Below are 15,157 nucleotides of genomic sequence, written 5' to 3' on the forward strand. Positions count from 1 at the left end.
TTTTCATTAAACAAATACCTTCAGATCAGGTGACAGTAATCAATCACTTTTGACTCACAGGCAGATACAGTTTCTCACGCAACACATGCCAATTCTTCTTTTTAAAAATGGATTTTAAAATTGCACCACCCCACAATGTTTATAGTAGAAACACACAGCCCAGTTTCCACAGCGGACATTCAAGTTTGAGCAAAGAAAAGGTTTACGTGACAAATCGGTTTTGTAATTAGCTCTTGATAGATTGATGTGCAGTGATGGTATGTGACATTCTTATAACAGCACTGCAATGAAGTGACAGGGAGGGTGCTATCGTGTTAGGACCTCAGAGTATTCTTTTTACTCCAAGGCCATTGTGCATCTGCTGTAGGCAGAGTATACAGAATCTGTTTGGGGGTGATTCTGAAGTTAATCGCTTCCCCATTGAAACAACTGGTTGAAAAATAAAATCATATGATTGCTAGCATTATCAACTAAGGAAATAGATCTGAAGCTATTTGCTGGGCTGAGAAGACTGTAAGCAGCTTTGGTATTGATCTGTTAATATGTACAAATGGGATTATAGTCCTTGACAATGCTTTACTCATTTGATTGATCTGTTAATATGTACAAATGGGATTATAGTCCTTGACAGTTTTGGTTAAGCCACTTAGTTGGTTAAGCACTTTAAATTGCATGGCATTCATAACTATGTAATAACATGGTAATAACTGGGTGAGGTTTTATGCTCTTACATGTTAGCTACTGGAGTTAGTACCATATGTTATTACTTATAAATGACTATACCGTGGTAATTGCATGGATATTCGTGCAGCAACAGCCAGCAAACAAAAATCATGAAATAACATCAGTCACGGGTATGTTGATCTAGTTGTGGTTAACAACACTGTAAAAATAGATTTCACTGACACAGAGCATAGCTGCAAATCCACACATAGGCAGGGACAGTGCTTGCAAATAACCAGAGAGTGTTACTGTAACTTTCCTATTGGAGGGTGCCATTTCATTTGAGTGGGATCATTCGTATTTAATTGAATTACCCCCTTTAGGAAATCTTCATGGTTGTTAACTATGCCTGATGCGTCATGGGTCTGAGATCAGGCACTCAAACTGAGAGCTGATCTGGTTGCAAACCGCGGAAAGATAGAAATCATGTGCTGCTGTGAATCGCTGCATGTGGAACACCCAGAGACACTGACAAGAACAGGCACGGAAACGCCTTGTGACAATGAAGAGGTCACACCCAACTCATCACAACAAGAAGTGCCTGTTTCAGAGTTTCACTCACAAAGTCTAATTCGAAGCTTCAAAGAGAGCTGACAAGCGTTTCAGCTGCACAGTACAGCTCTGACCAAAAGGTTTTGCACCCCCCCTATAGAATGAACTAATGTTGTTTCATAAAGTCGAATGAAACCTGCTGAATAATGTTCCGTTAACATATTGAATTACATACTGCTTTGTAGTTTGTTATAAAATAAAAATAAAAAAAACCTGACAAAAATTGACATTTTGAAATCTAACATGAAGTAGTGTACCACTATTATGGCTTCCGGTAGACTTTTGCGATATCATTTTGTTTTTTCTTTGTTTACATGAATTAAATATAGATCTAAATTATGTGCATAAAGTTTTTTTTTTTTTTTGTTTGTTTTTGTTTTTAAATGATGTCTCAATCTTAAAATTCTAGGTGATGCCAAACCTTTGGGCATAGCTGTACAATAAAGAGTTAGTAGCGGGTTTGGAAAAAATATCGCCTTACACATCCCCACATGTGACTACACCTGTTTAAATGACGTACCTGTCATTTTCTTCTCATTGTTAACATCCTGACACTTTATAACTTTCAAGTCTGTTTCAAAGCTCTTTTCAAGATGTCCGCTCTAGTGCTCTGACAGTGTAAGGATTATTGCCCACAGTGTCAAATGACAATAATGATCCTGAAAAATGATCTGGAACAGAAAAAAAAAACAGAGCACACACACACATATATATATATATATATATATATATATATATATATATATATATATATATATTAATGTAACACATGTAATTAACTCATCACACTCTCCAGGTAAAATGACCAACACAAATTTAAAGCATCACTTGCAAATAGATTTATTTAGACATTCCCTTGCATGCAGACATTTGACGTTATATAAGTTAGCCGCAGTCAGTTGACATGTGATTCACATCGACTGGAAAGGCGTTTTCTCGTTTTACATCTGTCATCTTCAAATTGTTTATTGAAACAAGCTTGGTATAGACAACCAGCTTATGACACATCTGATGAGTGTGTTATCCCTGTGCGGGTCACGTTGTATGTTTCTGGTAGCGTTGTGGTTGGGGTGTGAATAACTGGGCGGTGTGTGAGAAAAGTTATAGGAAAGCCAGCTTTCCAGCACTTCACACGCAATGGTTAGTCAGTGAGCGTTTCTAGTGTTCGACAGAGAAATGCCCATTCCTCAGATATTACCACCTCTAATTCCTTTAAGGAACGGAGCTGTAGAATGCTGGCACGGCGCTGTGTAATTCATTTTTCCCCTGGGTCTATTATCAAAGGCGTACAAAGTGAAGTTGAGGATTAGGGCTGTATTTTTTTCATGGTATATGTTTCACTGCATTTCACAGTCTAGAAATAGGTATTTTAAGCTATTTCATGATTAAACATACAATGTATTGAAGCATATATATGTTGCGTTGTCACATTCCAAATGAATCATATTCTCCTGAGTTATTATACAGCAAATATTCCTAAACATGTCATGCTTACTTGAAAAACAGTAAATGCTAAATTGTAGAATATTTAGTTTTTTTTATGTTCACCTGATAAAAACATTCAATTTTAACCATCACTGAATTATCAAACAAACAAAATGTAAAAATAAAAACAGACATGTGAAATGTCCTCTTCTTGTACTGGGCAGAGCGATCTTTAGCAGAAATATTTCCTGTCTTTGATGCAGCTCAGTGTCTTTTCAGTTGAAGACGTGCCGCTCTCCTCTATGCAGTTCATTGAATCATAAATTCATAAATTGAAAGTGAGTCAATAAGGCAAAGGTTTGCTCTATTTATTTTGAAGCGATGTACATTTATACTATTCTTTCAGAAATGGGAATTTTCACGGGGAACTACATATTACACGACAAAGGGTACATTGCACGGAAATCGTGAAATCTGAGATAAATACAGCCTTAATCACGATGTGTGCCCCCAAAGCATGATGGTAACCAGGAGGGCAAAGCTATGAAAGCGTTGGTAAGCTATTCAAACGACGCAGCACGCCAAGCCAGATCTCACTGCAGACCAGCTGGGTTTAGGAGCCCTCAATTCAACTCATGCAGCTTGAATTCACCTATTAATCAAAACCAATATTCTAAAGTTCCATAAAGCATTCCATGCACTTACCAAACACTCTTCAACAGAAATACGGTGGCAATGCCACACCATTGACGCTTCTGCCCTGAGACTCCTAAATGACTGCTACAGTGGTGGATCAGTACCTCATGTGTTAACTTTTCATATTTTGACATCCTAAACAGTGGTAATACAATGGTATGAGACAATTAATTACAGTGTTAATTGCAGGCTGCTAGAGTTTCTCTGTATGATAACGACATTCTACTTACTTTTCCGTAAGAGCATTCAAATTATCAATTGTATTTTTTGTTGCAATTAGCACTACAGGTAAAAAATAAATAAATAAATAAATAAATTGGCAACATTGATTTATTTTCTTTACTTTTCCCAACCGCATTATGAGGCAATGCTATGCCAAGGATCAGGACGAGAGCTGTTGGAAAGGTGACCATAAAATGACAGATACAATCTGAAAGGGGTCCAGCAGCAGGTTCATTTATACTACGGACAGAAATAACACCCCAGAGCTGATCAACCCACGTATGGTTTTACAGGGCAGAGGTAGGGTATCTAGATGGATCACACAGACACTACACGCAGGTGGGTGGAGTACCAGCCCTATTCATCAGAACAGTGTGCCAGGAGTTAGAGCAATGGTAGCGCCTGACTTCATTAGCTGGCACGTTCTTCAGAGTGAGTGTGAACATCAAAACAATGCCTCAATGTTTTATTCACTCTGGGACACACCTGGGGTCAACGTGTACCCAAATACAAGCAATTAAACCAGTTACATCCACAGTAACATGGAATGTTTAGCAGTTTAGCTTTTGTTCAACGCTATCAAGGCATTAAACCAGATAACCTCACACACCCTCGTGTGGTGAACTTGGCAGCATACAGGAATTTCTCATGTTGTAGAGAACCATGGGTGGTTGTCTAGAGAGGTGTTTAACATTCCATTATTAGAGAATCATGTTTTTTTTTTTTTTATAGTTTTTATTTACAAGGATTTACAAGCGGTGAATAACACAAAGTAGTAATCTCACACATGGCATTCCCAGTGCCAGAGCTAACACAGTGAAGGAGACTGGAGTGGTCTCATTTTAAAGGCAGGCTTGTGGCTCTCCTAGCTGGAGGGGCCTTGCGTCTATTTCCAGCGACCGGCAACCTTGCCTTTCCCTCCACGGACACCTTTCGTGCTGCACAAACAAAAAGGAAAAGAATTACCATGGCAACACAAGACTGGTAGCGGAAACTCCCTTCTCATGTCTCTTGATAATTTGGCTCCAAATTCTCTTTGGTGTAGTCGCATGGCCATGATTTCATTAGAGCCAGAATGACAAGTGTAAGGTTAGCAGACTTCAATTCATTGCTGTAGCAAATCTGAACGCACTTAAAACAAGTAGAGCACAGTGTCAGAACACAGAACACTGAATGTGAATTAATAATGAAGAGATACAGCAAGTGTCATGACCCCAAACCAAAAATTAATAATGACAAGACGTTAGATAATAACATGGAGCTAGGAACAGTATGTAGGAATGGCGGTAACAGGAAATGACCTATATAAAAATATCATGGTAGCGCTTGTAACACAATAGAATGCTGCTGTACATTCTACTGTGCATTCTGGGACACGGCAGTGCTTTTGGGTGGGACTGTAGTCTGTTCTTATATGGGGATATAAAACAGCAGGAAGTCATGTTTGTTGTGATGGTGTCAAAGCAGGAAGTGATGATTATTGACGACACATTTAATTAAGATAAAGATTACTTGAGGTATCTTTTTTCATGGGGGTCCTCAAACATTTGTTGGTAGAATTGAAACTATTAAAAAGCACAACTGATTTTTTTTTTAAATGAGATTCTCAAACTGGGAAATTAAAAAAAAAAAAAACATAATCCAACAGCAATGTGAAACACAGGGAGAGGAAAAACAGTGAAGCGATGTAGAGCAAATTAGCATGAGCTTATGTCTACAGTAAGTCAGGGTCTGTCTGTAGTGGAGGAACACAAGACTGTAATGCAAAGTCGAGTTTTACTACTTACATCTTCTGGTGGTCACTAACTCGATTTCTCAGAACATTAATCTGGAAGAAAAATGATACATTTACAATAGTCTGAGCTACCATTTGATTAGAATCATAGGTATAAGTCTGTATTAAAACTACAGCACTGTGACACACAGCACTGGTTCGCTTGAATGGGGGTATTTTTCAATGTCATCTATGATGATTTCTTTGTTAGGAGATAACACACAGTACAGTATTTAGGTGAGTGATAATGGATAGGATTATGTTACCAATAGTACAACAGCTTTGTTTAAAACACTTTCTCATGCAGTAAACGCATACCCTTTCAGAAGGAACAGTCTGTTCTGTACGAACGTGTTTCACAATGTAATGTTATTTCCAATAACCGCCCTAGCCTCTAGAAATTGGCAACCCTGAAACGTTTTTTTTTTTTGGTTTGCTTTACTTTACTACAGTTGCTCCCTTTATGATATGTCCTGCCCACAATCACCATTATCTTCTGTACTAAACTGATGTTTTTTTTTAAATATGTTTCGTGTCAGTGCTTGTCTGGCTTTGATGCTTGTAAAGACTCACACGCTGCAGAGCAAACAGAAAACTAACAGAAGAGAATTTCAAATGAGCATAGCGGCTCTCGACAGAAAACGAAGGAAGCAGTGGAATGGAGGAGCTGTCGGCTGGGCCTCACCTCGTATCTCTGTTTCTTGAACTTGTCAAGCAAGTCAAACTTCTCGGCCTCCAGGTCAAAAATCCATCGGTGGAGCTCGTCAGCTTTCTCTCTGGGGATCGGAGGTAGAGCACCGAGCAATTCAAGAGCCACGTCAACGAAACATTTCACAAGCAGTTTTTTTTTTTGTTTTTTTGCGTGTTATCATACCATTAGTGTGTTCTTGTGCACAGGAAACACTTCAATATATAAATATAAAAAAAAAATATTATATAATATTATAGGGAACATTTCAAAATACAGCCACATTAACCACACGAAGCTACACTGTAGGTGTCATTTACTAATATTTGAACTTCGCGTACAATTCTGTGATCAACAATATGTATTTAACAAAGCTATTTCCCTGATTATTCTGTTAAAAGTACATGTGTTAAATAGTAGGAAGGTGTAGTTACAGTATATACAATTCCAAACTAGTTAATTTAAAAGCTGAAAAGCCCAACTTCTGTATGTGGTACTAGTTGTATATCATTACTGATAGTTTTCTCTTCACGACTATGATGAAAATAAAGAGGTTTGATAACTACAGTATATGGTACTTCTTGATTGAGACTGTAAAGAGCTCCTAGATTGCTTGCTGCTTCTTTTAGACCATGTAATGTGAAGACCTTCACTAATCTTGTCCCGTGATTGACTTACTTCAGTTTCTCCTCATTCAGATGATCGATGTCCAGCGACTTGCGTCGGTCGCTCAGGATCTTCTTCTTCTTTTCTCTCTCAGTCTGTTTCTTTCCAGTCCTTCTCTCTGTCTGCAATCAAACCAGTGTTGCTGTGTCTGGGGTCTGGTCTGATCAGGACTGCAGCACTCTACACCAACTAACCCTAACCCTAACCCTAACGATAAACCTAACACTAACCCTAACCCTATCCCTATCCCTATCCCTATCCCTATCCCTAACCCTAACCCTAACCCTAACCCTAACCCTAACCCTAACCCTAAACCTAACCCTAACCCTAACACTAACCCTAACCCTAACCCTAACCCTAACCCTAACCCTATCCCTAACCCTAACCCTAACCCTAACCCTTACAATTCCTAAAGTCTTAATCATTTTAGGGTTAGTGTATTAGCAAAATACAATTCTGTTGAAAATAGATTTTTTTTAGTAAAAAAAACTTTATAATGCATTGCATTGAACATTAGGGATCTGTAGCATGGATTTTATATAGCTACTTACAAGTGATGACCAAACTACCTACACTTTCCTTTAACACATTTGTCCTGATGCTATTTTATGCAATCCGTGAAATAAAGCGTTTTTCAAAAGCCCTCTAAGTATTTTGACGACCCTACAGTTGGTGGATGTTCAGAAGAGTGCAGTTCTTATAGAGTACGGCACACCTGGAGTCTCTGACAGCGCTCCTTTACCTTCTGCAGGTACCCTCCGAAGTGCACGCTGGACAGAACCTTCTTCTTTTTGGCGTCTTCGGTGGCTCTCTTCAAATCCTCCTCTTCCTCCCTCCTCGCTTTCTCCTCCTAGAAACATAGGGAGAAAGGGGCCAATTTATTTTCACCTAAACTGACGCAGTTAATCTGCAATTTATTTGGCACACAGTGCCCCCAGGTGTAAAAACCTTGTAACTGCAGAAAAAAAAATTGTTATAAAATGGTCGTCACATTGACATACTTACAGCAAACCTGTTCTGGCGTTCCTTCTCTCTCTCGGTCCGGATTCTCAACTGCTCGGCTCTCTCTGACCGACGTTGCTCCTGAGGGTGAGAGAAAAGCTTTTTTAGGAATGGAGAGTGGGGTGTCTACGTGGCCAAGAGAGACACAATGGGGTGTAGATGTCAACTCTGTAAAGTTTTCATCTACCAAAATACAATAAGGTCCCCATTACACCATTCTCCATACTTAATATTGCTATTGCATGCACATTAATCAACTTTGAAATCAACCCATGTAAATTTACAATTAGCTGACAAACATTTTGGCTAGTGCATTAATCTGTGTATCAGATTTTTACTTAACTAAGTCTCCATATAAATTGCTATGAACTTTTTTCTATATATTTATGCTATATAAGTCACTGTCACAAAAAAACACCAACAATGTGGTTGAAAGGCACTTCTTAAAGCCATTACTGTTTTTGGTTTTTTTTAAGTTTGGTCCCTTTGATTTCAAGGACAAGACAAACCCGCAGTGAATGACCTGTACTAGACAGCTGCAACAGGCTGCAGTGAATCTCACCATTCTATCCTTCAGGCTCATGAGCTCCTCCTCCTCCTTCTTGCGGTTCTCGAAGTGCGCAACAATCAGGGTCTGCAGCTCATTCAGGTCCTTCTCCATCCTCTTCCGGTGGATATCCTGAGAGGAGAAAGGAGCAGTGAGGAGAGAGAAGAGAGAGCAGAGAGCAGAGGAGAGAGAAGAGAGGAGAGAGGAAAGAGCGTTTAGGAGAGAGTAGAAAGAGGAAAGGAGAGAGGGAAAGATACAGGAGAGAGAAGAGAAGAGAGGAGAGAGGAGAGAGGAGAGGAGTTAGGAGAGAGGATAGAGAGGAGAAAGGAGAGAGGAGAGTGGAGAGAGGGAGAGAGAGGAGAGACAAGCTTACTTACACATCAAACAAATTGAAAACAGTTAATAAATTAAGGGCTTTATATAGTACAATACAGTGCTTGTACAATTTACAGCAGCGCCCCCAAGCTTAGCTGTTAAAACCTAGATCCCATCTGTGGTTTGTTTAACATTTTCTTACTTACTCTTATATTTGAGGTTTCTTTTTCATAGAAGACTTTTAGTTCAAATGGATTGATTGGTCGACTGAATGAACAGGTTTAACAGAAGCGACAAACAATGGAAATACTCACATCAAAGTCAACTTTCTCTCCATCAGGGATTTTGAGAGGCACGAGGTTGGGCATAAAGAGTCTGCTGGAGAGACGTATTACCTTTATTATTTGGAGAAATCTCTAAAAAGGGACAGCAATGCTCACAACTATTCACAAAACAAAGGATGAGACCAGTTGTCATACTGTGCTACTGCTAGTAGACAGTAGACCTGCAAAGGTTATCAGAGCTTTCCAATCTTATTGCATCTTATTAATTACATATTATAATTATTCAAACACATTCCAGGTCCAATGATATAGACATTAGTGTCTCTCAAGAAAGCAAACACAATCCTGTCAATGCTATACTTACTTTGGTTTGGGCTTGGCCTCTTCTCTCATTTTCATTAAACAAACAAGGAAGAAAATTGGATTTAAATCAGTAATACTTCACTTGAGAAAAGCATGTCCAATTCTAGAATTCTTAATGACAGGTTCATTTTTTTACCCCCTTTTTTTTTCTTTTTTTTTTTAACTGCCCCATCACCTCGAAATGTTTAGCTAAGCCTGTTAAGTTTCCACAGACTTCAGGAGCTGCTTTTAGGTTCTATCTGCCTACCACAGATACATTTAACAAAGGCTAGCTATAATGTGTCTGGCTGACTTAGCTAACTTTACGTATTTCAATGGCAGGAGACTAGAACTGAACTCATTGTCAACCCCCCGTATCAGCAACATAAAAATAATGAATATAAATATGTGCATTAAAAAAAAAAGGTGAAACCTCTATATTCAATAAAAAAAATAAAAAAAGACGTAAAATGTTTCTGTACCTTCTCCTCCTTCATCCTGCTCCTCTCCAGCATCTAAAGAAAATAAAAACCCATGCAAATCAAACTTGTTATCCTTGTTTTGAGGATTTTAAAAAGGGATTTCTACAAACGTCCTGGACCATTTTAGTCAGTTTATGTTTGTATGCTAATTATGAAATATATGCTAATGATGTCACTTAGTCACCATATTTTTAATAATGAGTTTGTGGTCACATATTATCTGCATGTTCAATAAATGTGATGTTAAAACATTTTGGATGCAGCAGTCGTATATTCTACTGTGCTTGCCAGAAGCAATATCGTAAGTGCGCATAAAAACAAGCCTCTGGTTTCTGGAAATATCAACTACACCTTTTCATGACACGTACATATTTAATCCCTTAGTCAACACAATTTCATTACAAACAGCCTTCTTGTCATGACCCTTTTAGCTAAACATTTTACTCATGAAAGAAAACAAAAATGGCAAAGTTAATTCTGGAGCCGTTTCTTAGCAATCTGGTAACATTACTTTAGCGCATGCATGCCAATGTCATAACATCCCCTAGGTGTGACCTCTGTTATTTCCTTTCTCTAAGCAGTGTTAAAATGAGTGCTTTCTAAAACAAACAAGTCAAATGAGACATCGTCTGCCTTAAACTGGTGAAAAGCAGAACCTGGAGCAAACAGACTTGATGAGACCCTTATTATTTGAAGTGTGTCTGGTATTTGAGTGAGGTAACCGTCTGTTGCTGGAGCTCCAGGGCAGAGGAGCTGAGAACAGAGCCTGAATTAGCCAGCAGATATGATACGTGAAGGGCTGTGATAAGGGCTGGAATGCTGGAAAGAACCAGTCAGCGCCAAATACAATGACACCTCACCAAAGAGGGCTCTTTCTATATGGAGAAACACATAAATACACAGCTCTCCTGGGCGTTCATTTAGGATGTAGCAACATCTGGTGGAAAAATGTTGTAACTACAGTGTCATTGAATGGAATTTCACTCAAAAAGTGAACAGCATTTCTTGGAACCCACAAAGCTCCAAATATGGCCACGGTCTGTACTTAGATGAGAGGCAAGAAAAGAATACTACCCATTTTTAAAAAGACATGATCCTTAAGCTTTTGAGTTAGTACAGGGAAGGCTCAAAGTCTATTATAAGTCAATGTGGCGTTGTTTATTAACCTGTTCTAGACTGCTGTTGGTGTCTTTAGCAACTGTCTCAGAAATGTCCTTGATTTCTCTTCCTCACCTTCCTTGCTTTTTTCCCGAACCTCTTTCTCTTCTACTGTCTCCTCCTCTTCCTCTGCTTCAGCTGCTTCACCCTCCGGCTCTGAATGCAGTAAATAAAATACAATACCATACGATGAAGTTCATATAATGCCATTGTGAGATTATTTGTTTTTCAATTACAAATGAAAACCAGCCTGAACTACCTCCATAAAAAACAGATTTTTATAAACTCTGTCTAGGTGAAGTGTTTTTAAGTGTATTAATCAGTTGGAAAGGCCAAGAACACCCTGCAGTAAAAAGAAAACATTCAAGATTATGTTTTGGAGGCTGATCGCATCTGATAAAAGCAGGTGTGGGTTTTTAAAATCTACGGCCGAGTCTTTGCAGTAAAATGATATAAAATGATGGTTATTACTGAATGACGATCCTTATGAGAAGAGATCCTGACAGTGTGTTTGATTGATTTGATTGCATTGATACTTGAAATCTGTACCTTCTTCCTGCTCCTTCATCAGCTCCTCCTCTTCTGTGTGCAGCAGCAGGAATGCAGTGAGAGAGCAAGCAGATATGAATTGCATTCAGAGAAGCTAAAATCACATTTGATTCAAACTAAACACAGGAGCTGCAGAATAACAGAACCACTCATACCATACCGCAGAATACCACCTGTACTTATTTTGCATGCTTCATCCCTGGAATATTTAGTAGTTCCTACAGGCTTTTGAGGATTTAAGCAGAAGTCTAATCAAAATTTCCATCTTACTGTAAAAATATCATCTGTCTCTGTAGGGCTGATTATACTGGGTAGAGATTGTCCGAGCTACAGTGAGTAGCAGCTCGAAGCCCTCGAACCAAAGCTCTTTACTCAGAACGACAGTCTAGTAATGACCATTCCTGGTCTCCCTCTGACGACTGCAAAGGTCATTTTCCCTTCCCGGTGTTATATAAGCAGCTCTCTCTCTCATCAAGTGGAAAAACAGGAGGACATTCCCAGTCCCCAAGGATATTTCTGAGAATGGCAGCATTATTTGATCACATTGATGCCAGGCCCCATAGCAGTGCATATCAGTTAGTTCACAGAATACAGTTCTGCCCTTTAAGATATGAAATTGCATACATACCTTCAATTGCTTCTTCCTCTGTTACAGGTGAAAAGCAAACAAAAATCAATCATAAATCATAGTTTTTACCTCTTTCTATTATATACAGGGAAATAATAATAATAAATAATAATAATAATAATAATAATAATAATAATAATAATAATATAATAATAATAATAATATCATACCTTCCTGCTCCCTGAAAGACAAAGAATAGAATAGGTTACATGGTCTACTAAAATATCATGCTCCATTTTGCAGTTTTCCAGTAATCTCCAATAGCGGTGACACTCTGCAAGGGTTTATAAGATTCTTACATAAGTAAAGCATCATGAGGGATATTACTCTCTCATACCCTGTAGTGTTCAGTAAGACACATATAGATTCACTTACTCATACTCCTCAATCACTTCCTCTGTGTCAGACATCTTCAGATATGGACCTGCAACTAAACACACCAATACCTCAATGAATACACGTTAACAGCTAAAACAGTGATAGCGCATGGCTTTGGGGTTCGGGATATTGCATTACCCTGAGCAAAGCTGAGCAGAGCCATTAGCAGACCACAGTGTCACCAGCAAGGCCAACATGATAGATCAGGAACAAATACTGTGATCTGACAATCGTGCTGATGCGATGCCATGGTACTTCAATGGATTACCAGCGTGGTGATTCATGCTATTTCTACCAGTGGCTTCATAGTGCAATTCTATTGTATTACAAAACCATCCTTGTTTGGTAAGGGTTTTGGCTCTTTGACATACTGCCAGTTCTACATTCTTGTTGTTTACTAGACACATAGCTCAAGAAGGGGACTTTGATCGGGATGTTGAATCAAGCTTCAGAAAAACGCCCTCTCCATAGTTCATCAGATGCATTGCAAAGAGTGGATTCTCATCCCCTTTCCTTACAGGGGGAAGTAATTATCTAGTGTAAGAGCGTGCATTGTGATCACAGGCTAATAAAGAGGTGTTGAGTGAGGCTAAGCAGTGTATGCTCTTCTGTGCTCCAGTGATCTCTTTGGACGCTCATAGCATGCATTACAGGGATTCTTCCACTCCACACACCAGAGACACACTGCAGATCAAATGCCAGACCTCTGAGTTTGATGTGTCATAGTGCACTATTAGATCAATTATTTATACAAGCAAACTTGCACTGCCACATGAGATGAAAGGTGTTTATTTTATCAAGATCCCTTATTGTATACTTCATGATATGGGTTCATCAACTAAGAATAATAGTTACACTGTGGTTACAGTTTATTAATATTTACTGCTACTGTACAGACTATGGCCAAAAGTTTAGCATCACCAAGAATTTTAGGATTGAGACAACATGAAAACAATCAAACACATCAACATGATTTAGATGTCTTTATTTAACATAACATCATGTAATCAAAGACACTGCAAGGTGATATCGCCAAAGTCGACCAGAAGCCATAATAGTAGTATAGTATTTCATGTTTTCGAAATGTCACATTTTTCCACATTTTTCAGTTTGTTTTTTTGTAAAGTATCTGGAAAACTACAAAGCGGTGTGCAATTCAAAATGTTAACGTAACATTATTCAGCAGGTTTCATTTCACTTTATGAAGTAAAATATATTAATTCTATAGGGTGCCGCAAAGGCAGAGCTGTAGGTCATTTTACTGTAAAGGTAAAAAGCAACAGTGCTTTATTTTGAACACCTTGATTAAGTGTGTTTTAGAGTTTAACTGTTTGGACCCTTTTGTATGGAAACATAATATTTGCTTATGATTTTGCTGTACGGTAAATATTGTCTGAAATTATGTAAGTGCAAACACATACAAAAAAATAGTGAAATTATCTTAAAACTGGTTAACCTCATTTTATAAAAACAGCACACAAGTATGTTTTAAACCATCACAACTCCAACCAACTAATATTGTTTCCAAGTGATGTTCCAATTAATGTTATGTGAAGACCTTAACCACTATGAAAATGTAGCACTGGATACTTCCAGGAAACTGTTTGAAAACGTATCGTATATTTCTACTCCAGTCTTATACAGGGAGTTAATGGGTGTGGTAATCTATTAAATTAACACATATAATTGATATATTAGTCCAGTTAAGGTATAAAACAACCCCTTTTCTTTTCAGAACAGTGTCTTTTTTTTTTAGACCCACTACTGCAGAACAATGACAGTTATACAAGTGCAGGCTTACCTGTAGAAGAGAGATGGAAAGAGTCAATGTTCCTATAGCTATTGTTTTCCTCCAGTGTATCGGTACTTTCCAAACTCCAGAATTTTTAAAGACGGGCTGGGTCATGTGACCATTGTCTGACTCTCAATTGGTGTGAGTAGTGAGGCTGAGGATAAGGGTACAGGGATCCTATTTTTAATCCAGGTGTCAGTGTAACCAACCATTCGTCGAGTCTCCCAAAAAAGGCTTGAAAACACAGTTGCACATTTCACTGTGCGTCCCCAGCACAATGCAAACATTATAGTAGAATGAGACAGGCAAGACTGGGAGAGCACCAGAATCTGACACTGGGCTCCGTTCTTTTGAACAATTTGTTTTCCCTTGTGGAATGTTAACATGTACCAGATTTAGAACCAGTTGAACAAGATTCTATTTTAGAATGTATGTACATGCTACAATCTGCACCACAGGCAAAACATTTCATTATAGTTTATTATATTTGTATATATATTTAAAAAAAAATCTTTGTCTTTACAAGGGTAATGCTCTTAAAGAGACTTCGGGACATACTTTCAAAGCATTTACTCTAGTCTTTAATTCACTCCTATTCCTTGAAAGAGGTAACGTTTTGCAAAAGTAAAAGAGCTTTAAAGAGCTCTCAGTGTCTTTTGTATCTCATTTGGTAACTTTTAACATTTTGTTATTTTCCATTTCAAAGACTAGGAGTTAATTAAAGAATGCAAGACGCTTTGAAAAAAAAAGCCCTGTCTATCATATCCATAAAATGAATTTCTTACCTGTTAAATACACTATTTTATTAAAATCTTTAGATTAGAACCTTTTTGCTGTTAATAAGCATAGCAGACAAAGTTCAGGGCTTCAGCTATAGTGACATTGATACAGAACATACACAATAGATATTTAACATGGTAGAAATGAAATATTA

The 15,157-nt window shown here is 38.1% G+C and overlaps 1 protein-coding gene across 7 annotated transcripts; it reads right to left on the reverse strand.

Moving 5' to 3' along the window:
* Positions 1-3,047: 3,047 nt before the first annotated feature.
* LOC121299821 (troponin T, cardiac muscle-like) lies at positions 3,048-14,339 on the reverse strand. Of its 7 annotated transcripts, none has more exons than XM_041227930.1 (16): positions 14,233-14,339; positions 12,429-12,483; positions 12,224-12,234; positions 12,054-12,071; positions 11,426-11,455; positions 10,952-11,032; positions 9,719-9,751; positions 9,259-9,280; positions 8,925-8,988; positions 8,311-8,427; positions 7,752-7,829; positions 7,489-7,596; positions 6,759-6,868; positions 6,078-6,168; positions 5,406-5,446; positions 3,048-4,556 (listed from the first exon to the last, which is right to left on the reverse strand). In XM_041227930.1, exons 2-16 carry the CDS (start codon positions 12,461-12,463, stop codon positions 4,505-4,507), a joined length of 891 nt encoding a protein of 296 aa, XP_041083864.1. In that variant the 5' UTR covers positions 12,464-12,483; positions 14,233-14,339; the 3' UTR covers positions 3,048-4,504. The 7 variants fall into 7 exon arrangements, with proteins under 7 accessions (XP_041083864.1, XP_041083865.1, XP_041083863.1 ...); XM_041227931.1 differs by having other exon boundaries at positions 8,925-8,985; positions 9,259-9,277; positions 11,426-11,458; XM_041227929.1 differs by having other exon boundaries at positions 9,259-9,277; positions 11,426-11,458.
* Positions 14,340-15,157: the final 818 nt, after the last annotated feature.

This window comes from Polyodon spathula, chromosome 25 (genome assembly GCF_017654505.1).
Source record: "Polyodon spathula isolate WHYD16114869_AA chromosome 25, ASM1765450v1, whole genome shotgun sequence".
NCBI lineage: Eukaryota > Metazoa > Chordata > Actinopteri > Acipenseriformes > Polyodontidae > Polyodon > Polyodon spathula.

Bases quoted from the DNA above. Each gene is read 5' to 3' on its own strand.
- LOC121299821 (XM_041227927.1), bottom strand. From the start codon at position 12,463: ATGTCTGACACAGAGGAAGTGATTGAGGAGTATGA. The intron at 8,989-9,258 runs GTAAGTATAGCA...ACGTCTCTCCAG, and splicing joins GAGGCCAAGCCCAAACCAAA to CAGACTCTTTATGCCCAACC. The intron at 5,447-6,077 runs GTGAGGCCCAGC...TTTTTCTTCCAG, and splicing joins TCAAGAAACAGAGATACGAG to ATTAATGTTCTGAGAAATCG.